This window comes from Aulostomus chinensis, chromosome 13, assembly GCF_037954235.1.
Source record: "Aulostomus chinensis isolate RoL2024-O1b breed Wild chromosome 13, RoL_Achi_v1.0, whole genome shotgun sequence".
Classification (NCBI taxonomy): Eukaryota; Metazoa; Chordata; class Actinopteri; order Syngnathiformes; family Aulostomidae; genus Aulostomus; species Aulostomus chinensis.
Genome location: NC_141332.1, coordinates 13750938 through 13774469, shown reverse-complemented (window position 1 = coordinate 13774469; position 23532 = coordinate 13750938). Strand labels below are relative to the sequence as shown.

The following is a 23532-nucleotide window of genomic DNA, read 5'->3' as shown; positions in this document are numbered from 1 at the left end:
TTGACACAGCATGGAAGACAAAGCAAAACTGGCAGCAGCAACAACATGTGAGTGGCAGCAGGTTTTATTGTGGTACAGTTTTATACTTACCAAGCAACATACAGGCATACCTAACTAGCTATCAGGCTACATACAAAACCACCCTGCTACATATGGACATACCTAGCTCACGACCTGGCTACATACAGACAGATCTAGCTATCAAGATACCTACCTGGCCACATATGTACACACAGAATCTAGGAAGTCAATACAATGCTCATGGTAAAACAGTACTAAGAACAGTACTAAGAATGCAGGCAATATATAAGAAAACTAATAAAATACAATATACAAGTTGAGGCTGTTGCTATTGGTGTGAATTCTCCTTCAAAGATTGATTCCCAGACCTATTAGTTACAACATTCAACGCATCCCTTTCCTCCTGTTTGGACCAACCTGCACCAAACCAAATCTGACTCCTTCCCCTCCCCCTCCCCCTCCCCCTCTCCCTCCCCCTCCCCCTTGTGCTGACCTTCTCCACGTTCTTATGCATTTCCTAATCTGACCTCTTGTCCATGACTACAGGTATTTAGTTTTCTGGACTCCTTCCCCATCATCCCACTCTCATACAGTACAAATACAATGATAATATTGTTGTTATTATTATTATTACCACCGTGTGCAAAGTGCACAGTCCCTCCGTTCAAAGCTCATCACAACTATACCCATGCTTACAAAGCCTGGTCTTGATTCCGTCTGCCCCATCCTCCTACTCCCCTTGCCCATCTCAAAGCTGCCCTCTCTCCAAAGTTCAGCTGAATCACTAAAATGGCATTTTCAGTTTCTTTCCAGTTTACACCCCATTCCCAGTAGCTAGACTGATGTCGTCAAGGTGACTTCATAGCTACCAGTTATCCTCTGATAATGGTTCTCATGGCATGTCTTTTCAACTTATCTCAGCACTGTCTCTGACCACATTAAACATGCCATACGCATTAAGTGTGTCACCCATGGTGTCCCCCAGGGCTCTGACCTCGTGTCCATTGCTACAGGAACTTAGCTGTCAGCCTGGATTCTGGACTGAGAGTTTAAATCTCGGTCTTCAAGGCCTCCATCAAAATATTGACATATTTAATCTGGCTGCTCTAAAGAGTCTCCATTTAGCACTTAAAGCTTTGCAGAAAGTCTTCAGCCATTTGCTGAGCAGCTTCACCTCTCCGAAGACCTCTTGATCTAAAGACTGGATTTGCTCCAACCTGTCAATCAACAGATTTTTCTCACATCTTTCTAACATGAGTGACTTTTTAAACTTCATCAGTTTGTTTTTCAGAGATCTCTCTTTGTTCAGTGCTTCATTGTAAGCTCCTTTAAAGAACCTGATCTTTTGCTTTAGATGCCTAATACACATTTTTTGCTCCTCAATGATGTTGTTGAGCTCATTGAGCTCATTCTCATCAGGCAACTGCTCCTCCTCCTCCTCCTCCTCCTCCTCCTCACGTGTGTGACCGCTGCAGAGAAAAAGCAAATCACCTTCAACACACCGTCTCATTGTGGAACTGTACTGTACACTAAGATGCTATCATTTGCTTTTGTGTAACATTAACTTGCATAACTAACCTCTGATTTGATTGCACTCTGTTAATGGATGCTGGTAAGAAGGGAGCGCCGCCAACAAGAAAGGGATGGTCCAGGAGTTCTGGCCATGCCAACCGCTGCAGAGGATTTTTGGTTAACAAACCTCTGAGGAAATTCTGGAAATGAGATATCACATAGTCACTATGAAATCACAACGAGCACATTTGCCGGCTTAGGGCTGCTTATTTTTGACCTCACTAACACAGTCCGGTAGCTGCTTAGGATGAGACACGGGAGTATAGCTGTTGTGTACCTTGCAGGTGTAGCTCATATTCTCTGGCCATTCCACCGAGCCTTTCTGAATTAGCTGTTTCAGGCAGTGTTCGCTGGCAGAATCAAATGGAAGATGTCCAGTGTGAAGCTCATAGAGAATACAGCCTAAAGCCCAGAGGTCAGCTCTGTAGTCGTACGGCTCCTCTTTTATTAGCTCAGGGGACATGTAGGGCATTGTTCCCAGGATTGACCTCATCTTTCCATTCAACCCTCCTATTTCTTGGGCAAACCTAAAACAGAATTGCATCAATTATAACTCACACTTGTCGATAATGATTCACATAGCCATGCTTTCTGTACAAATACAAACTCTACCTACCCAAAGTCGCACAGCTTCAACACATTGTTTTTCGCCAGCACTATATTATCTGTTTTCATATCCCGATGAACAATGCAGTTGGAATGTAGATAATGTAATGCTGAGACTAGCTGGCGAGCGAACACACAGACCTTGGAGGAGTGAGAGAAAAAAAACACAAATGTTGACTGGGCGAAATCCCAATAAGTGTGATGTCGAGAGTGACTGTGTGCTACCAATCATTACCTGGTGTTCTGAGAATTTGTCACAGTGGTCCAGGATGCTGGCCAGGCTTGATTTCCCAGCATACTCCATCACCAGAACAGTCTACAGGCACAGTTAGGCGGTACGGTCATGCAATAAGATAATCGTGCAGTCCATCAAATGAACTTTTTAAGGTAATATTAAATGCAATTTCACCTCGATTTCAGTTTCGAAGCAGCCCAAAAATCCAACAATATTTGGATGGTGAATTTTCTGAAGGATATGGATTTCCCTTTGGTTGTCCTCCTCAGAATCCTCCGAGGTGGTGTCCCCACCACGGTTCCTCTTTGGTATGACCTTCAAAGCTACAATCTGAGGAATACGCAAAAACAGATGGTGGTAACGCGTTGAAGGTGAATCTACGCTGTATCAGGCGAAATTCACAGAACAGGAGAGCCTCTTGAAACTTGTAACAGGTTCAAAAAAGACAGTCCTCCTTCGTGAAAACCATGCAGAAAAATGTAAAAACAGAAGACCAAAGCTTTAGAAAAATGTTTCATTGCCTTAATTCAATTGGCTCATTCTAAGAGTAGAACATGATTTAAAAATAATATACCATGACGAGTTTTGGTGTTAAGCCCACTGCAATATGTCACATTTTAAAATAATCCAATTTCTTTCCCGATTATATTTCTTTTGATCTGATTGGATTCCGTGCCAAAAACTTGATGTGAAAAACACTCACAAAAGCAGTGGCTGGACATTTTAAAGAAACACCTAATAGCAACCCAGTCCTCCTGAGAGAAACAACACACAGAGGTAACGGAATCAGCTCAGCCAGCAGGAACGTTTCTGCATTTTCTGGCTAAGAGCAGATTTACTCATTTCCTTTAGGATTAAGCCTATTGATGTGAACCATATTTATTACATATATCTTAGGAGGATGTATTTTATTCTTGTGGATGTGTTAAGGAATTTACACAACATTCAACTTCTGACGTATAAACTTTCTCTGTGCCTCCAGGCTGGCCCCTGCTGACCTTTTAATTTCTCTTGACAGACCTCGCACAGGTCTGAAAGAGAGGAACTTTTTGAGTCTAATTGCTCGACAGCTGTGGATATGCTCAGCTTTCATTAAGTTTGGTTTGTCATTGCATTTATCTGTGACTTTCTGAAATATATATATATAAAAAAAAATCATGTTCTACTTTTACAACGTGACAATTTAATAAAGGCAATTTTTCTAAAGACGTGTGTGCCTTGGCCTTTGCCAGTTTTTTTTCTTCTGAATCAGTAACTTTTAGACCAGATTTCAATAAGTTCACTTACCCTGCCAGTTTCTAGTTCCCTTGCCTTGTAGACTTCCCCATACGAACCCTCTCCCAAATGTTTCAGAGGCTGATATGAAGGCATGGCTATGGTGAGGGAGGAGCGATCAGAAGGCCCAATTATTACTGTAGACGAGAGCGGGTTTCTGTTGCCTTTTGTGTCTTTTTCCCGCGAGGCGCTGCCTCCACAGTCAAGTATTGAGCCCTCACACACACAGATGTCAGTCAGACTGTCATCTCAGTCAGAGACGTGGCTGCCATCATCACTGATCACTGACGTTCACTGAGGGGCCTTGAATGGCAAAAAGGTCTGTGGTTAACACGAGCTCCAAGTATCGTCACAGTTTTGTTCCTTGGCTTAAAATACGCCAGTAAACACAACACCTGTAAATTCTGAAGCGTTTGTGTCTCGTGGGAATTATGACGGTTTCCTTTTCCTTGGCGAATCATCAACATTAGCGGAGTCTATCGTCACACAGGTGTGGTATTTTACACTGGTAAATTTTGGAGACTCTAACTTCAGAGATGTTTCGAATGAAAACTGTCATCAGTTTGGAAACTACTTAAATTTTCAAGTTTGGAGGAGAGGGTAGAACATAATCAAATAGTGGTGCCTAAAAAAAAAGCAATGATGAATAATAACTTGATGTAACTTTTCTCTTTAAGAGATTCATGTCAGCGTGTTACACAGTAACGATGCTTAAAAGCTCAAATTTGAGTTTACCTGTAGACAAACAGGAGAGGAAAACCTCACTATAATACCGTCTTGAATTAAATGACATTTTCAGCAACATATGTCTTGTCTCTATGCCTTCTGACAATCTTTCCCTAAATCTCTTCATTTGGAAAAATCTCTCTGAACCACTGAGATGGATGATTCCCATATGGATATTTATCTTTTTATTTAGTTGTTTTGTTGTGAAACTAAATGGCAGCAGGGCTCGTCGGGCTGCCAGGTCGTGCATCTGAGAGAGCTGGCGGCAAGATTTTGGGTCAAACTAGCGTAGAGTATCAGGTAAGCAGAGGGTCAGCAGGAGCAAACATGTGAAAGAGTCCCATTCATGAGGAAAAACCAGGAAAGGAAAGCAGTACGTAGTCCAAATTCAACCTCAGCTGGTTTCACCCGGTGTGTTTTCACCATCGTCCACAACCAGTCTCCCACCAAACACACACTCTCAGGCACGCAGCAGGCTTGTCCAAATGAACTGTTCTGAGGCTGACTCAGCTTCCATTCTCAGGCTGTTGTTGGACCACCAAGGTTTTATGGAAGAATAACTATTTGTAAAATGACAAATGTAATATTTTCCCAGCTCAGGTTTACTCTAAACCTCGCCTGATGTTAAATAACAGTTATGTGTTGAGTTGCAAACGAAGAGAAAGTCTCTTCTTTCTCTTCAGAGGCCAGAGAAACATTATATCCTTGAGCTCAAGAAAAAAACGTAGAACATTTCCTTTGGCTTTGATGACATGTAGCAGGAAGAGTGACTGGCTTATTTGCACAGGTTACTCTTGTAAATGGCACTCTGTTTCACAGGAAATATACCGCACCTACCTTTCAAAGTACACACATTTAGCGGCTCACATCAGCACTCACAACTTCAGATGGCAAGATTTGTAAGTGCATGTAAGACTTAAAAAGATGAATCAATACCCTTCTATGAAAAATCGCACCCATTTATGTACAAGCAGCAACCCTGGAAGGTCCTTTCAATCACACATATAGTCCCGTAGAGATTGAAGCTCGTCCAGTTGGCTTTGCTGGAGGGATGTAGTGAAGTGTTGCGTCTGGCCGGCCTGCTGTGGCTCCGAAGAGCCAAGTCAAACACTTTGGTCAGGGAGCCCTGGACTGTCTCACCCATGACGTCTGTCCTGGTAAAAACGAAGGAGAGCAAGACGTATTCACTGAATCAATTCAAGATATCTGATACTGTATGCAGGTGTGTACGAAACACTGAATGGCTGAATAAAGGACTTCGTCACGGGGTCATTGCATTTACTGCTGTCTGAGTCATTAAGTTGGTCTTTAGATGTAATTGAAAAAAATGAACATTTCTTTTTCTCTTTGACATTGAATAAGAAAAATAAGAATACGTTGGTATTAACTGATATTTCCAGATATTCTTACATTACGTGAGCACCAAAGGACTGCGTCAGCTGCCTGTCTTGACTGTGTGTTGTAGGCTCATCTGCAGTGACGGTATCAAACATACAGGGAGAAAAGTGGGTTGTTCTTTTTATTTGAACAGAAATTACTGCCAGAGGCTAATGTAAATAAAAATGAAAAAATTAAAACAAAAAACACCACCACTGTGATACGCCATCATCAAGTTTCAGGAAAGTTAGCTTGCTAGCGTTAGCGATAAGCCTGCTAAAGATGTGGGTGAGCTAATGATGATGGGCACAATATTAAATGCCTCATGGGGCCCACTTGCAATTCTATAAGGTCGTAAGGACCTGAAAAAGGATAACAATAATAATGTCATAACTTGTGTTATGTGCAGATATGCCCAAAGCAGAGTCAAGACTGATTCTCCAAGTTGAATTGAGTCGAAAAAAATTAATGAAGGCATAGCTCGCTAAATCCAATCGGGGGAAGAGTCACTCGCCTCCTGCTAAATTCAACTGGCTCAATTTAACTCAAGGGAGTCTCAACTGTGGTAGAAAAAACAAAACAAAACTTCACGTTCAAGGAAAATTGTGTTAATTTCTAGAGAAAAGTTCATTTGTTTTATTTTTCACAAAGTCACCTTGACTTATCTTTTCAAAAATTCCATCAATTGAAAATTCAAAGGCAATGAGGAAACTAACTTAACTAAGCTATAAAATGAAGCTGCTACTGCTATTCTTATTTAATGGTAGATTTTCTGTTTCAAGACAAAAAGTTTTAAGACAAAAAGTAGAACAATAAAAAAATGTACCAAAAAGCTGCTAGTACCAAAGGCTCAGTGTCATTTCTGCATTTATTATTCATTTTAAGGGGAACATCATCGTTGAAAAGGCTTTTCTGTTTCCAATTGTTGTAAAAATCACTGCTGCTAAAATTAGTCTACTGTTGCTTGCTGCTAAATGAGTCTTTATGGTAATTTATCATATGTATTTAAATAATAATAATAATAATTTAAAAAAATCCTTCAAACAAAGCCAAGATAGAGAAGAGAGAACCCTAAAATTACCTCTGCATTTATGAAAGGAACGTTGAAAAGATAATTTTACAAAATCTGTGAACAAAGGTGCTATTGTCCAGTGTATGGGGTTGTCCAGATGAATACAGTTTTATTAAAGCAAAGTTTTTGGCCTGGACTGGGCTCACAGGAAAAGAAGAAAAACCTCCATCCAGTCTTGCTCAGATTAGAAAATTGAGCTAAGAGGTGGGGTAATGTGCAGGCTTACTGGCAGGGCTGAGTTGATTAGAAAGGACGTAGTGTTCACGGTGAAGGGGAGCAGCCGTATTCAGTAACAGCACCTCTTCCTTTAGCCAAACATCTGGTGCTGACCGACACATCAGCATCACCCCCACGTCTCTGATTCCCCTTCTACACATTATGGCATTTCATAGGTTCTCAGAAACCAGTATAAACCTGTAAAGATGTGAATATGCCAGTGCACGTGTCCACATCCCTTTTAATGTAGAACCCTAGGAACAAAAAGACCCTCCTCAAAGGCCATCCATGCGCTCCTCTCCCTTCATATAATGAGCTCCTGTTGAATGAAACCACTTTTCCAATATGGAGGAAAGGAAGCATGATTCGATTTACTGTGTTCCAACACGCCGTTCACATCCCCTGGAAGAAATTCGATTAATTAAGAGGTAAAAACACAACATACAAACACACCACAGATGTTCACGGCATAATTATATGCAACTTGAGTTGGGTTCAAGGTTGCCAGTACAAATAAAAAATCCAAACCTTACGGGGAAAATATCATTAAATCGTACAGTACACGCAGATGGGCAGCAGAGTAGAGTGGTCAAGACGGAACACATCTGGGCTTTGATTTAACCCAGTGGTTTTAATTAAGTGTAAAAAGAAACTAAACGAGCGAACATAATAGGGCCTGAGCCTGAAGGTACTTCAGGCTCAGGCCCTAATTACTATAAATTCTACTTGAAAAGAACAGCTGATTTAGGGGCTGAGAATCTGCGCTTCTGCTTTAACTTCCACTGAGTCATAGACGGGCCGACAGCTACTCAGTGTGAGCAGGCCATCCAGTCAGAGTGACTTTCTCAGACATTAAACAAACCTGACACAACCCCCCACCAGCATTTTCCAAGAAAGTTAACAAGTGTCCATATTCATTAGTTGTACAATGTGTCAGCGGCACACAGTATGATAAACAAATAACTCCAAATAACATCCAAAGACGAGCACGCTGTTGATTCAACAGTCAAGGGTCACTTTATTCGTGGTCGCCGTTTCCATAAATACTGTCATATAACCAGCACTCGGTCAACGGTGGAATTTTTTGTGGGATTATTTGGCAGTTGGGTGTTATGGCCAAATGTATTAGGGAATTTATTTTAAGTCGGGGGCATCAACTGACAGGCCACTAGGGGCAGTGCTGAGTCAAAAGTAGATCTCACTCCACAACACAAAGCAACGCTTCTTCCAAAAAATTATATTTTCCTTTTCAAGAATTCAAAAACGTTTCTTGACCTCATGAAAATATTTTTTTCCCCAGGGTTGCTTCACTTCTTTGTTATTTAGCTCAAAGCTAATGGCGACTGACAGCCGCAAACGACAAACAAGAGCACAACTTTCAGCGTACAAACTCGAACAATCATCGCGTGCGTCACCCACCTCTTCTCCACCAGCTGTTTGATGATCCTATTTGATTTACGTTTCAACAAACTATAACCCATTGGAGTGCAACCCTACTGCGAATGAGCGTTCAATCAATCAATCAAGTTGGCTCAACTGAACGCTCCAGCTAGGCACACTCAGCGCTGAAGTGTTCTTGCTAGTTTGTTTTGAGCTCATATCAGAGCGTGTGGGAATTACTGAGCGTACGGCTGGATAAAGAACACAAAAAGTCACTGTGACTTCACAAAATACATTTCTAGTCTAGAATTCACCTGCCACAATCATGACCAGTGCTGTGTGACAGTCATTGGTTTTCTCAGAACTTTTTTTCAGTGTTTGGGTGAAGCCTTGGTCTGATCAGTGGTGGGTTTTGTTGTGTATTAAAATCTTCTGATATCAAGAAACCTTTAAAAAAAAAAAAACAACCCGGTGGAGATGTCTCGTGTGCTCTGTGGATATTTTGAAAATGAACCTGGACGAGGACAAGCATCAGCTCTCGGAATCATTTTTCTGGGGATATTCATCATAAGGATTGCTATGAGTGTCAGTGGCCTTCTGAGCTTCTTTAGACCGGTGTGTGTACGAGTCAATGTGTGTTTGAACTGTGGTGGAGGCAGAGTTGCTGTTGACTTGCTGAGTTGATCCGATCAACAGGGAAGCATCTCATATCTTAAAAGGCACTGGGGGGGCTCATCGACTTCGATGTCTCTATGAATATTTCCTTTACAAAGCTTTACTGAAACATATTGTGAAGTCATCATGACCAGTGATCATGGTCACCTGATGACATTGCACAACATCTGTGGTTTTTGGTTGGATTGTTTCCCAAGACCTCCAGCTGTCAAAGCTGCTCGCTCTAGGAAAACTACATAAGTAAACAGATGGGTGTAAAACTTCAGGTGCATCATTTTTTCTACTCACTCTTTCTGAACTTGACCTGGTTTAAACTCGCTCCGACCAGCACTGCTGCCGCTGCTCCATAGATGCCTTTCCTGCTCGGCAAACATCCCCGGCCACATTTTCATGCCCTTTACGGGAGGCTCATTAGCTGCTCAGCAACCTCCATACCCACAAGACTCCCTGCAGCCAAAATCAACATTTCCAACTCTTGACTTTGTCAGATCTTGATTTTTCATGTGCTGACTTCAACAACCTGAGCTGTTTACAGATTTAGAGTTGAGGCCTTAGATCCCTGACGCCATCAGCATCTCATTCTGGGTTCACCCTGAACTGTATGAGACATCAGTGTATCATAGTGGGGATGACGGGTTCTCTTTTGAGGGACGATGAACTTGAATTTTACATTCGCTACTTCAATTCTCTATGATGCAATAACTGCAACAATGTTGGCTTTTCAAACGGAGAGTTCCTCATCATTGATGATATATACTGATAAATTACAGACATGACCAATATCTGCTCATACTGCATCCCTGGAAAGTACCACTCATGATATTGCGTCTACTCTGGCAGCTACATGAAGTCCAACACCACACACCTTGTGGTGTTACTGGCTAATAACCTGAACTTCCAACACAATAAGCGCCAAAATATTTACATTTCAAGCAATGTCACCAACCAAGACATGATGGTTGTGTCTTTTTAGGGCGCATGAAATAGAACTGTTTGTTGACCACAATCAGAAGCAGCTTTAATATTACTAATAACTGAACTCTATAATTTTCAGTCATTCCAGTAAAACAACATTGATTTGAAGTAATGTCCTCACAGTTAGTTAACAGCCTCGCACAGTTACATTTCCCAAATAAGGGAATGTTTATTATGAGGAGGGTCTCCAGTACAAGACCTGGTCTGCACAGGAGTCATGGCTGCTCCTTTCTGTTGACCTGTTGGATGATTTGTAAAGCGGTTCTTTGACGCCTGCTCGGAGATCTTATCAGAGTCTGGGAAGTCTGCTCTGTCTCTCGCCTCAGCTCTGCATGAAACAGCAGAAAAATAAGGGAGTGTTTGTGAGCCGAGTGTGGAACAGTGTCCAGGATTGTGTCTGTCAGGGCCTGCAGCCGCCCTGAAATTCTCCAATCTGCCCCACACACTGGCTTTTCTGAGTGCGGGTCTGTCTGTAGACCCTCTGTCGCCCACTGCAAAAGCAGCTCAGATGGGAGTGAGTTTCTTTTTGGATTCTGGTGATTCTTAAAGCTGGCAAAGTGGGCCAGTGGGATCAAATTACCAAGAGCAGATAATTTGAGGCTTTTAGTTGCTTTCATGTTTATAGATGCTTTCATACCAGAATCCATGGGATCATATGAAATTATATAAATACACTGCCCCCCCGCCTGGCTATAAGTATGTTAAACTTTAAAACCTGTGATGTAAACTCACCATTAACACCTGGATGAAGTCTAGTAGAAACATTACTGTGTGTGTGTGTGTGTGTGTGTGTGTGTGTGTCTGTGTGTGTTTTAGGGGGCTGATGTTATTTCAGTGAGGCTGCGAGGCAAATGGGCGGGGTTAATGGGACCACTAGGGAAAGAAAAATGTTGTTTGAAGGAGGTTGAAACATTTTGGAGCGGCAGTAAGGATGGTTGTGTAGCTGCCGAGGACACATGAGAGAACATCGAGAAGTTTTACTCACGACACAATGAACTGGTGACAATCCACTGAAGGCCAGATAGTAATCAACGATGGCAACGACAGCTCTGACTGGTTTCTCCATGATGAGTCTGCTCAGCCTTGGATACCTGACCTGGGACGTGATGAGTCCGAATCAGGTGGAAAACGAGCCGGTGCATACTTTTGGTGAGGGGTCTCCTGTGCCACAGCCCCCTCACATTATTTTTATCATGACTGATGATCAGGGATTCAACGACATCGGCTATCACAGCACAGACATCAGGACGCCGGCGCTGGATAAACTGGCTGCTGATGGAGTGAAACTGGAGAATTATTACATCCAGCCCATCTGTACCCCGTCCCGCAGCCAATTCATCACCGGCAGGTAAATCCTCTGGGATATTTGAGCATTTTTTGAGATTAATTAACTGGTTGGTAATTGTAAAAATGAAGATAAAGATCTTAACAAATATGTAGTTATTTGTTTTTTATATGTAACATATGGCCTGGAATAGAAGTTTTCATTGACATATGGACGTGTAATCTGAGAACGAATCGAGCATTTTCATTTATTTCATCTCACTCCATTTTTATTCCATTCAACTTGAGCTGCGAAATAGAAATAGCAACTTTACTTATTTTTACTTAATTTCAAATAACATTAATGCATGCTGGCGGAGTATGCCCCCCCCCCCCCCATGCAATAGAATAAAAAAAAATGGATTCTTTTGGTAGTCATAAAGCTGTACCACAAACATGATTGTATAAATGATTCTCTTGGGTTTGGGTTGAATATTTTGTTCCTGCACATAATTTGCAAGGACTCGTACCTGCCTCCTGGGTTTGTCATTGACTCACAGAAATACAAACAAGCTGGAGCTTTTTGTCCGATAGTAGCATGATGTTGAGCCAGACATCTCTCCTGTGCCCGCACGGCGCAAAAAAGGGACGTGCTGCTTCACAAGACTTGGTCCCGCTAACGCTGACACCCCCCCCCCCCCGCATTGTTGGATACAACCACATCAACCTGCATATGAGAATATGATCATTTATAAGTAATTTGGATCATGTACAGCCATCCAAATTACACACTGGATGCCTATCACATATCATTCATTGTAAAGAAATAAAAGAGAAACCGAATCATGGAAAGTTTTCCACAGCAAGTTAATCACATGTCCCATTCCTTAATGTGTGTAATCTGTTGGAGTCGTTAGTGCGTCTGTCTGACAGTAATCTTCATCCTTCACCTGGCAGGTACCAAATTCACACTGGCCTGCAGCACTCTATTATCCGACCCCGCCAGCCGAACTGCCTACCCTTCAACCACGTCGTCCTTCCACAGAGGCTGCAGGAGCTTGGCTACTCAACACACATGGTGGGCAAGTGGCATCTGGGCTTCTACAAAAAGGAGTGCTTGCCCACTCGCCGTGGCTTTGACACATATTTTGGCTCCCTTACTGGCAGTGTAAACTATTACACCTACGACTCCTGTGATGGCCCTGGGGTGTGTGGCTACGACCTCCATGAGGGGGAGACAGTGGCCTGGGGTCAGAGGGGAAAATACTCCACCCATCTTTACACACAGAGAGTCCGCAAGATCCTGGCAACACATGATCCTCATTCCCAGCCACTGTTTATCTTTCTTTCCTTTCAAGCTGTTCATACCCCCCTGCAGTCCCCTCGGGAGTATATCTATCCATATCGTGGGCTTGGTAATGTGGCCCGCAGGAAGTACGCAGCTATGGTTTCGGTGGTGGATGAGGCAGTCCATAATATAACATATGCCCTCCGCAAATATGGTTACTATCAGAACAGTGTCATCATCTTCTCTACTGACAACGGCGGCCAGCCTTTGTCTGGTGGCAGTAACTGGCCGCTCAGAGGGCGTAAAGGAACCTACTGGGAGGGTGGCGTTCGGGGTCTTGGGTTTGTCCACAGCCCTCTGCTGAGGAAGAAGAGGAGGGTGAGTAAAGCCCTGGTGCACATCACCGACTGGTACCCCACACTAGTGGGATTAGCAGGTGGCAATGAGTCCCTGACCCAGGGATTGGATGGGTATAATGTTTGGGAGGCCATCAGTGAGGGGAAGGAATCGCCCAGATTAGAGATCCTCCACAACATTGACCCTCTGTACAACCAGGTGCGCAGCGGCTCCCTTCAGAAAGGATATGGGATATGGAATACAGCTGTGCAGGCCTCCATACGAGCCGGAGACTGGAAACTGCTGACAGGAGATCCTGGGTATGGAGACTGGACACCACTCCAGACACTCCCTGGTTTTCCTGGCAGCTGGTGGAACCTGGAGCGCCACACCAAACCCCGAAAATCAGTTTGGCTTTTCAACATCACTGGAGACCCCTATGAACGTTTTGACCTTTCTGAACAGAGACCAGATGTTGTCAAAGAGCTAATGGTCAGACTGGTGTACTACAACCGAACTGCAGTGCCAGTACGGTACCCGTCTGAGGACCCACGCGCTGAACCCACCCTGAATGGAGGTGCTTGGGTACCCTGGGTGGGAGATGAGGAGGAGGACAGCTGGGACAATATTTTTCAGAAAAAGCCTAAGGACTGGAAGAAGAAGCTTAAACTGTCCAGAAGCAGGTCGTTCTTCAGGAGATTAAACACGAGGATCATGTCCAACAGGATTTAAATTCGTTGAACTTGTCAAAGATGGTACATTTTGTTTTATTTGAATAAGGAAGTAGGATTCTCCTGCAAAAATTAGAATCATCCATCATCACTGTGTTTCAGAAGGCAGGGAAAAATGATCAGACAAATGTATCAGTTTTGAATAAAAGTGCGTTTGCCCTATTACTACAAAATTGAGACTGGCCATCTGTTGACTACATTTGAACAGCTTTTGAGTATCTTCAATACATTTTTCCCTTAATGTAGAATTGCTAGCTGCTATGACTCATCAACATGGATCACACACGAGTCTTGGAATCTTGATAGATAGTAAATTTAGCTAAATGCAAGCTATGTTAGCTTTAAGATTCATGGAATCAACTTCAATTATGTACGCAATAAAATATCATGCTTATTACCGCACTGATAGGTTCATGACTACAGCATTTTAAAATGATATAGTCAAGCGAATAGTCTTTTAAATTTAAAACAATATATATTAAACTGGTCATAAAAGGATAGAAGGATGAGATTCCCTCTCCCGCGCAACGTCACAAATATCTACTTTGACTGTCCACATCTTTGGCCCTCAATTGTTTTCTGTTTTTTCAGTTGTTCTTTTCTCTCAGTCACACAAGTGTACATGTATTTTTGATTATCATATTCTCACTTCCATTTTGTCTTCAGTGTTTTTAAGAGGCCCTGCTAAAACTTTTCTGTATGACCAAACTGTGGTCAAGCGCTTGCAAAACTGCTGTCCCCATCACATCTGAGAATAGATATGGACACTCCAGGTGTTTACCAAGATTAGTGCGCCTCACCATGCTGACCTAATATGTGCAAGGAGAAGTTTGGCAGTTTGCATAACTTCCTGCCCGTCCACGAAACCATTTCCTGTCTTTGTGTGGCACCGCCCTTGAGATGAGGTTCATCCTTTTGCCACAAGTGTAAACAGCATTTCCTCTCTTCTCATGAATCTGTGAAACGTTATTCTGGATGACAAGATTATGGAGCATTTTCTTTTTCTTCTCGTGGCATCAATCAGTATGACACATGGTAATGATTTCTTCTTTAAAAGAACTTCCTCTGATAAGATGAAAATGATGAATAATGCATATTCGCCGTTCTTTTTGTAGCTTACATTCCTGCTCCAGATACAAGATGCGATGCCACCTTGAACTCACCTCAGTGCTCTGTTACTGTTGGAGGATCTGTGTATATTCAAGTGATAGCCAACACTGACGGCTATCAGCTGCGGTGTAAGAAGCAGCTTCCCAGCGGAGCCGTCAGTATGTTCTCGGTGTGGGGAGACAGAGTGACGATACAAGATGCTTTTCGAAACAGAACGGAGTTTTTAATCAGCAGTGGTACCTTAAAAATCAGCAGGGTGGAGATGTCAGACTCAGGTCAATACACGGTGGACGTGTTCAACATCAATGATGGCCTTTTTGTGAAAACTATTCAAGTGCAACTGCATGTTAAAGGTAAGTATTGTAAAGCTCATATACTGTAATATCTCAACATGATACAACAATTTTGCATCGTAACATACATAACTAAAGAGTAAAGTGCATATTACTTCACAGCGACTTCTTCCACAAAACACTCAATATTTACCACAAGTACCCACATGAGGTTTTTTTGCACCAGAAATACAGCATTCATTTGGACTGACACAACCTGACAAAAACTCTCACTTTCTTACTCTAGCGACACCTCAGTTATTATCTTAAATGTGACTCAAATACATAACTGTCAAGAATTCAGGCTTGCAAAGATGTTCATGCTACAAAAGGTAGAAAAAGTCAGGTTTTCTCTGATCAGATGAATTTCAAAGACCGCCGGAAGCACTGGGATTATGAAAGTGTTGAAAATCAGCTCAAACAGAAGTTGCATGATGAATAATGTCCAGTGGAAATAAAATCTGTTTCAGTATGAATTGGCCTGGCTTGAGTTCAGCCTAACTGAAATAGCTCATCATTCATTGAACTTTGGGATTTAGATGAGAAGAAGACACTTGGTCCTCCAAAAAAATTCTTTTGTGCTGTCATCATTTTAAGATTAAGTAAACGCTGCGTCCTTTGCAGTGAAAAATAGTTGGTGTACTCCTATTTTAGACATTCTTAGGAGACACTGCATCTCACTTAAATCAGAATTTTCGACAACATGCTCAACTAAAAGGGACTCGCGCTAGTTATGCGTGTGTGACATCTTTCTGCATGAATGTCAAGAATTCGGTCGGTGTGAACATAATCTTCACCCATCTGACAAATGCGTCAATTTTTATGAACAGGTTACGGATTGATTGTGCACTGCAGGATTACCAATGTGACTTTTACTCTCCAGAAAACATATTTTTCATCCTGATCCCGGTCTGCTCCGCTCTGGCTGCTCTACTTATCTTGGTGCTTCTATCTTGGTGCGTCTACAGGAGAGTGAGACGCAGCAGGAAGTCAGGTAAGAGCTCACACATCGTGGCTGTCCTCGTAGATGCAAAGACCAATCAAGAATCAATGAGAGTGACAAAGAATATCTTCTAACATTAAATGTTAACTTTTTTTTTCTCTCTTGTGCAGACTCAACTAAACATGGATACAATAATGCTTCAGACAGTTTTTGGAGCATAAATGACTCACCTTTGGACCAGTAACCCCACCGACTGAGCTGCTCAGCCCAATGAAATCAAGGAGCAATCAAGTTTTACATTCTCCCCACACCTTTTTTTTTTTAAAAATAGAATTTACTGACTTGTAGCATTGCTGAAATTCTTTTGTGCAGCAGGATTTGTTTCAGCACATTTTGGAGAACGTTGCTCAGGATGAAATCACGCGCATGGCTAAAAATGTGTTTGTGATGCCGTTATCTCAAGATATCCAAGCTTGTTTTCTTATGAGAATGAATTGATTCAAGCAAAACACAGGTTTGCCACAGTGGCTCTAAATCTGTCGAAATGGATTTAAAGATGAAAATGTCAGGTGAAGGAGTATTTATTACAGAACAACTCATCAAGGTTTATTACAGAAAGGAATAGCAATGTGTCTCTACATGAGAGATGACACTCAGATTCGTCCTTGGAGGAGAAAACTTCAACTTCACAGGTTTCAGTTCAGTTGTAACATCAAAATTTTAGTCACAAGCACGGCCATTTTCAGTTCCCATAAGAACATGACTTTTTTGGTCATTTTTTTGTCTGTTGAATAAATAGTGGGAACTTCAATTGACTAGACGGACTGATATTACTTGTTCTCCATGTTAGCTCATGCAAACGCTTTGGCACGCGAGAGGACATTTGCAAGTCGTGTTTAAGTTTGGCTCGCCGTATGTCACGCTTAAGTAACGGTTGGTTTATATTCACTTTTTTAAAACCATAGCTTTTTTGTTTAGTAGTTTTTGACTTGTGTATAGAAACACTGATGCCTCATACTTCATAAACTATCATATGTCTCAGCTGTTTACCTCGCCAAAATGTATGCTTTTCTCTGTGTATATCTGAAACCCATTCATGATCAATGTACACATATATTTGTCATAATACCTGTATTTTCCAGTGAAAAATGTATGACGGTAAACGAGGCAGGAAAAGCAGAATAACACGATTTTGTGGGAAAAGACACATTTGTTTACATTTCAACATTTGTTTTTACGTGGGTTTGTTTCATTTTCTTCTTAGCTTTTCGGTTTATCTTAACCTAATTTTTGCGAACTCAAAATTTGTGGCACATGTTAAGTACAAATAGATATTATGAAGAACATTCTAAAAAATAGCCCAGTAATTTAAACATTGAACCACTGTCAAAACTGAGTCAACCTATTGAATAGAATACGTTTTGCTTTACTGTTTTTCACATAACTGTCATAAATGCTTGAGGATGTGGTTTGAGTTTGTGGAAAGCAGCACTGAAACATTGAGAAAAATTGTCATGTCCATGCATGTAGTGGTGTTCGTGATTTCCCGATTTATTTTGAAATCTAGCTCTCCACTCGTTTCAGGCAGCTTCCCCTTCCCCCTGGTCTGACTGTCTTCCTTGCCCTGATTGTGCCCACCTGTTTCCCTTCACATCATGTGTATATGTGGTCTGCATTTCCCTTGGTCTTGTGCCAGTTCGCTTGGTTTAGTCAGGTTATTTTGTCCATGCCATTGCAGTGCTCATTGTCTTGTTTGAACTTTGAATTTCTTTTTTACTCTGTTTCGCCAAGTATTCCTCGTCAGAGTGACTTTGAGTTTTTGCTATACAGCCTTCTTCTCTCATAAGAGTGGTTTTGTTTTGATACTTTATTAAACTTTAATAAACTTTATCTTGAACCTTGCCTTTTCAAACATGCCATCTACATTAACCCAGGCCAACATTTAAGACAACACTGGAACATGTGATTTACAAGCAGCTGCCATCATGGAACTATGATTGACGGACATTTCTGCCCCTCATGGTCACAGAACAGCGGCGCAGTGTGATTCCTTTTATCCCAGCAGGCACCTGTAACCCAAGTTAAAACTTGTTAAAATTAGGGTTAACTCAGTTTAAAACAAGTGAAAAGACTTGATTATTGCATCTTTTCTGATAAACTCTGTCCAAGCAGGGCCATTTCAAGGAATTTTGGGGCCAAAAGCAAAATGGACTTGGAAGCTACCACATGGTCAAATGTCACCAAGTGAGACAATCTCCTCTCTAGGCAGGAGACACAGCTGGGAGGCATCGTGACTCTATGAACTATGTTCCAAAATACACCCCAACCCACCTACTAAACACACTCAGTGGTAATAGTAATAGAGGAGTCTAGTCAACTCTAGTCTAGTTTAGTCAACTCTAGTCTAGTTTAGTCCAGTCTAGTCATGTGTAGTTGTGGCCTGAAATGCTCTGTGGTTCGTATTTGTGATGGTTATGGCGATCATTGTGTAGGAACTGTGAAAAGGGTTCATATTTGTGGAAAAAGAAAAAATTTCACTTCCATAGACGATCATTTACCAAAATGCACTTGAACTGAAATATTTTAAATGCTTCTCGTGGCCGAAATAATATATGTGATTAATTTGATTCAAATTTTGGTTCAGATCCTGACAGACTCAATTCTATCCTATTCAATTCGATTCATCACACCTGTGGTAACACGGGTTAATTAAATGCATCGCGTCACACATTTCTGTGATGAGTGACATTGAATCAAATGCTTATCATGAAGAGATCTAACAAGACGCGCTGGAATGTTGTTTGATGATTAAGGGCAGTGCTTAATTTGTAAATCATAAGGTGCGAGAACGCAAAGTTTATATGACACCCCAGCAGTGACGAGATGGACACAGGTCCCGGAACGTACAGAAAAACAACATGTAAAACCATTGCTTAATTTGTAAATCGTAAGGTGCGAGAACACTAAGCACATATGACGGCTCAGGGGCGAGAGAGGGGCACAGGTCCCGGAACGTACACAGTAAACAACATACAAATGCCCACCTGCCATGATGTGGGACTTTCAAGCCTCCATTTTAAATAATATCCATAGTATCAATGTTATGACGATAATTCAGTTATTTGGCCTCCTCTGCGCAGCACAGGTGAACACCCACATCACCACAGGTGGGACTTCGAGTCTGCAGTCAGCAATTCGTTTCTCAACAGGTCCAACTTGTAAAACAAACAAAAAAGAGCTCACAATAAATCACACAAATCTTCCATTATTATTATTACGTTATATAAAGATTGGCACGGCGGCCTATGATTAGACGGTATGCTCACCATTTACTTGTCCAAGACACCCCACATCACGTTAGACCCGGCTTGGCAAGCTGGAGGTGAGCCTCCTGCTGCAGCCGATTTTGATCGTTAACATGACCGCTGCAGCTGCTCCAAGCACCCAGCTGTGAAACTCTTGAAGTACGCAGACGACACAACGGCCATCGGCCTGATCCAGGACGGAGACGAGTCTGCATACCGGCAGAAGGTTGAGCGGCTGGTGTTCTGGTGCAGTCAGAACAACTTGGAGCTGAACACGCTCAAGACTGTGGAGATGACAGTGGACTTCAGAAGACAGCCCTGGCCACTCCTCCCCCTCACCATCAGCAACAGCCCTTTGTCAGCCGTCAAGTCCTTCAAGTTCCTGGGAACGACAATCTCTCAGAACCTGAAGTGGGAGACAAACATCCACTGCATCCTGAAGAAGGCTCAGCAGAGGATGTACTTCCTGCGACAGCTGAAGAGACACGGTCTGCCTCAGGAGCTGTTGATCCAGTTCTTCACCGCTGTCATCAAGTCTGTCCTGTGCACCTCCATCACCGTGTGGTTCACAGGAGCCACACAGCAGGACAAGAACAGACTGCAGCGCACAGTTAAGACTGCCGAAAGACTCACTGGAGCCCCCCTGCCCTCCATTCAGGAACTGTACTCCTCCAGAGTCAGGAAGAGGGCAAGGAACATCATCAGAGACCCTTCTCACTCTGGGCACAAACTGTTCTCACTCCTCCCCTCTGGCAGACGCGACACAGCCCTGCACACAAAAACCACAAGACTGAAAAACAGTTTCTTTCCCACTGCCATTACTCTCTTAAACAGTTGATCTGTTAACCTGCTGCACTGTAGAGTGGCCACACACTCATGTTTAACTGGATACCCACTTAAGTCTGCACAACATTGTGTACCTTGCATCAATTGTGTTTTTGCACTGACCATATTTTGTACATATCTTCTTTATGTAGGTGTATATACTTTCTCTCTTAAACGTAAAGTTATTGGGAAAATTAGTACGATTATTGATAATTTGATGGAATGTTTAACAATTGAGATTAAGTTTGAGAGATCAAAAAAATAAATTTTGATTAGTTGCATCTATTGAATCCCAGGATCCTGTATTGATAAATTTAACAACACGACAATCAAAATTGAAAAGGTGATTGTCGTTTGTGGTGATTTCAACACTGATTTGCTGAAATCCAACTATCATACAAAGACTGAAGACTTTGTTAATAAAATGTTTCGTCTAAGTTTCTATCCATTGATTTCGAGGCCCAGTAGAATAACCAAGGATAGTGCAACATTATATATATTGTATATATGTATATTTTTGTGAATTTATTTGATTGGAAGATAAAAAGTAGCTTATAAATGACTGATTAAAGTGATTGTTTGCCTTTTTTTGCAATGTTGGAAGTGAAAAATAGTTTTATTCTAAGAAGCCGGAGGACACACACAATTGGTTAGAGAGAAGAAACCAGAAGCAATCGTGGCTTTTAGAGCAGCACTTTCCAGTCACGATTGGCAAGAAGTTTATGTGGAGGATGCCAAGGATTCTCATAATGCTTTTTTGGATATATTTGTGACATTTTATAATCAGCATTGTTCACTGAATCAATTTCAACAAACCTCTAGAAGTAAAGGGAAGCCATGGTTAACAGAGGGGTTGGGAAAGGCTTGGAAAAGTTGGCTATATATGGAATTCATGAAGCATCCAACTGAGGTAAAAGAGGACAACTACAAGAAGTATAAAAACAGACTGAAAAGAATAATGAGATGGCAACAGAAGAATTTTTATAACTGGCTAATGCAAAAATATCCAAACAATATTAGGACAACTTGGAGTGTGCTTTAAAAACACAATAATAAGAATGATCCAACACATATTGTAAAAAATGAAAACTCAGTTATTGAGAATATCGGGGAGATTGTTGATGAGTTGAATAACTTTTTGTTAATGTCAACCCAAACCTAGAGATAGAAAATAAACCTCCAAACAGTGAAGATAATGAAACAGATTTTACTTTAAACAGTCATAATTCAATGTTTCTTGGAGGCATTTTTGAGAGCGATATATTAGAAGTCGTTCTACAGTTTAAGAATAAAAAAATTCAAGAGATTGTAATGATGTTGATATGTCACTTGTATCAGAAGTCATTAATTGCATCCTTAAACCATTTACCTACATTTGCAACAAATCCTGTCTAACGGTTACGTTCCCTGATAGAATAAAAATTGCGAAAGTGCTGCCTATTTACAAAAATGGGAATAAGCAAATGATATCAAATTGCAGACCAGTTTCTCGTCAACCCCAATTTTCTAAAATACTTGTAAATATATTCCTAAACAGACATGATGGCTTTGTTGAGAAACACGAGCTGCTTCGTGACCATCAATATGGTATCAGAAGCAATCGATCAATAACTCTTGCAGTGATGGAATTTGAAGAAAATATAACAACAGCAGTGGACTTCGGTAAAGGAGTTACTTAGAGAATAGGTTTCAGTTTGTAAAAATGAATGACACTGAGTCATCCTTTAGAAGAGTATTTTTGTGGTGTTCCACAAGGATAGGTATTGGGACCTAAGTTATTTTCACATTAAATAAATAACACGTGTATTGTATCTAAAATGTTAAAATGTGTTATGTTTGCAGATGATAAAAATGTATGTTTTTCTGGGTATGATATGATGCAGTTGTTGAACGGAGTAGAAAAGGAGCTGATGGTATTAAAAACATTTGATTTGAATAAATTATCACTCAACGAATATAAGACCAAATTCATGGTTTTTGTTGGTAGAAGGACTAATTGTGACATTAAATTGTATTTAAATGGAGTTGAAATTGAACAAGTTTATGAAAAAGTATATGTATATATATATATATATATATATGTTTTTGTGTCTGATATATATATATATGAATATATGAAAATATTTATGAAAAATTTGTGTGTGTGTGTGTCTGTGATATATATATATATATATATATATATATATATATATATATATATATTTGACTAGTATTTCTTTGGGCTATTACTGATTACCATTTAATTCATTTTGAGATGGCATTTATAAGCCATGAGCTTCAGACTATTCCTTTTTTTTTGGTTATTGAATTTTGTGTATTTGATGTAATTGCTTTTGTTGGTGTATACTTAACCAAAAAAATAAAATGAAATGAAATAACATCAGTGAGTCTGGATGTGATGAGCCCACGCCAACCTCAACTTCCATCCCATGAAAACAAAGGTAGGACTTCTGGTATCAAATGGTGTCCTAATTTAGAGGGACACCAGTCCAGTTCTCAGGTCCTAATGTTGTCTTACTGTGTTCCTCTGTTGGTTTATTAAGGCTTTTCTGAATTTTTTTTCCCAGATTGTTACTTGTAAATTTGTGGATATTTATTCATCTCATGTATTGCTCTGTGAATATATTCTAATTCAAGTACAGTGTGTTTATGGTCTAAATCAATAGTTAGCAGCAGAGGGAGCCATAATCTAATGAGAGGAGAAAGAGGACGACGGTGTGGACAGGCATGGAGGAGTTCAACCAGTGAAAATAAAGACTGTTACCACAGTGGGTGTGAAGCTACCACACGGTCAAATGTCACCAAGTGAGACAAACTCCTCTCCAGGCAGGAAACACATCTGGGAGGCATAGTGACTCATTTCTGGGTTCAGGGTGTTTGAGGTACTGCCTCATGAAGAATTCAGGGGTCTGAGCGGTGATTCTCCCCTCCTCAACATGTAGGAGAACTCATGGTAGCTTTTGGTGGAGATTTGTCACTTCAAAGTGAACACATGTTAATAACCTGAGGGTCAGTCTGACCTCTATAGGGAAAAGCACAGAAACCCTATGTATCTATGAAGGTTTCATTCTAAGCTAATGGAGATTTTAAATAATTGAAAACTACAGACGGGCTATGATTTTCAAACGACTGTACCATCACAAAATATAGGACTGACCTTTGCCTGGCAGTAATGGATTGTTCCTGCTAGAAGGTGGCAGCTCAGTCACCATTAAAGAACAAAAGAGCAGGTTCCCACTTTACTAATTCTTGAACTATGTTCCAAAACA

At 41.1% G+C, this 23532-nt stretch overlaps 4 protein-coding genes across 4 annotated transcripts; 3 read left to right on the top strand and 1 right to left on the bottom strand.

Moving 5' to 3' along the window:
* Nucleotides 1-519: 519 nt before the first annotated feature.
* Nucleotides 520-3881, bottom strand: LOC147250974 (uncharacterized). Its single transcript, XM_086222606.1, has 7 exons — nt 3722-3881; nt 2609-2764; nt 2435-2515; nt 2210-2340; nt 1871-2120; nt 1600-1733; nt 520-1490 (listed from the first exon to the last, which is right to left on the bottom strand). The coding sequence occupies exons 1-7, from the start codon at nt 3803-3805 to the stop codon at nt 1097-1099; spliced, it is 1230 nt and encodes a 409-aa protein (XP_086078732.1). The 5' UTR covers nt 3806-3881; the 3' UTR covers nt 520-1096.
* A 7082-nt stretch (nt 3882-10963) lies between these two features.
* Nucleotides 10964-13902, top strand: LOC147250973 (arylsulfatase I-like). Its single transcript, XM_086222605.1, has 2 exons — nt 10964-11478; nt 12351-13902. Exons 1-2 carry the CDS (start codon nt 11165-11167, stop codon nt 13747-13749), a joined length of 1713 nt encoding a protein of 570 aa, XP_086078731.1. The 5' UTR covers nt 10964-11164; the 3' UTR covers nt 13750-13902.
* A 750-nt stretch (nt 13903-14652) lies between these two features.
* Nucleotides 14653-18074, top strand: LOC147250972 (uncharacterized). Its single transcript, XM_086221453.1, has 4 exons — nt 14653-14783; nt 14864-15211; nt 16074-16184; nt 16304-18074. The coding sequence occupies exons 1-4, from the start codon at nt 14735-14737 to the stop codon at nt 16375-16377; spliced, it is 582 nt and encodes a 193-aa protein (XP_086077579.1). The 5' UTR covers nt 14653-14734; the 3' UTR covers nt 16378-18074.
* A 1032-nt stretch (nt 18075-19106) lies between these two features.
* LOC147250971 (uncharacterized) lies at nt 19107-20276 on the top strand. Its single transcript, XM_086222467.1, has 2 exons — nt 19107-19147; nt 19565-20276. Exons 1-2 carry the CDS (start codon nt 19107-19109, stop codon nt 20274-20276), a joined length of 753 nt encoding a protein of 250 aa, XP_086078593.1.
* Nucleotides 20277-23532: the final 3256 nt, after the last annotated feature.

Excerpts from the sequence above, each read along its gene's own strand:
- LOC147250974 (XM_086222606.1), bottom strand. The coding sequence starts at position 3,805 with ATGCCTTCATATCAGCCTCTGAAACATTTGGGAGAGGGTTCGTATGGG. Across the intron at positions 2,765-3,721 it reads GGGAACTAGAAACTGGCAGG|ATTGTAGCTTTGAAGGTCAT; the intron begins GTAAGTGAACTT and ends CGTATTCCTCAG. Across the intron at positions 1,734-1,870 it reads ATATGAGCTACACCTGCAAG|AATTTCCTCAGAGGTTTGTT; the intron begins GTACACAACAGC and ends TCTCATTTCCAG.
- LOC147250973 (XM_086222605.1), top strand. The coding sequence starts at position 11,165 with ATGGCAACGACAGCTCTGACTGGTTTCTCCATGATGAGTCTGCTCAGC. Across the intron at positions 11,479-12,350 it reads AGCCAATTCATCACCGGCAG|GTACCAAATTCACACTGGCC; the intron begins GTAAATCCTCTG and ends TTCACCTGGCAG.
- LOC147250972 (XM_086221453.1), top strand. The coding sequence starts at position 14,735 with ATGGAGCATTTTCTTTTTCTTCTCGTGGCATCAATCAGTATGACACAT. Across the intron at positions 14,784-14,863 it reads ATCAATCAGTATGACACATG|CTTACATTCCTGCTCCAGAT; the intron begins GTAATGATTTCT and ends TTCTTTTTGTAG. Across the intron at positions 16,185-16,303 it reads GAGACGCAGCAGGAAGTCAG|ACTCAACTAAACATGGATAC; the intron begins GTAAGAGCTCAC and ends TCTCTTGTGCAG.
- LOC147250971 (XM_086222467.1), top strand. The coding sequence starts at position 19,107 with ATGACGGCTCAGGGGCGAGAGAGGGGCACAGGTCCCGGAAC. Across the intron at positions 19,148-19,564 it reads AGGGGCACAGGTCCCGGAAC|CTGCTCCAAGCACCCAGCTG; the intron begins GTACACAGTAAA and ends TGACCGCTGCAG.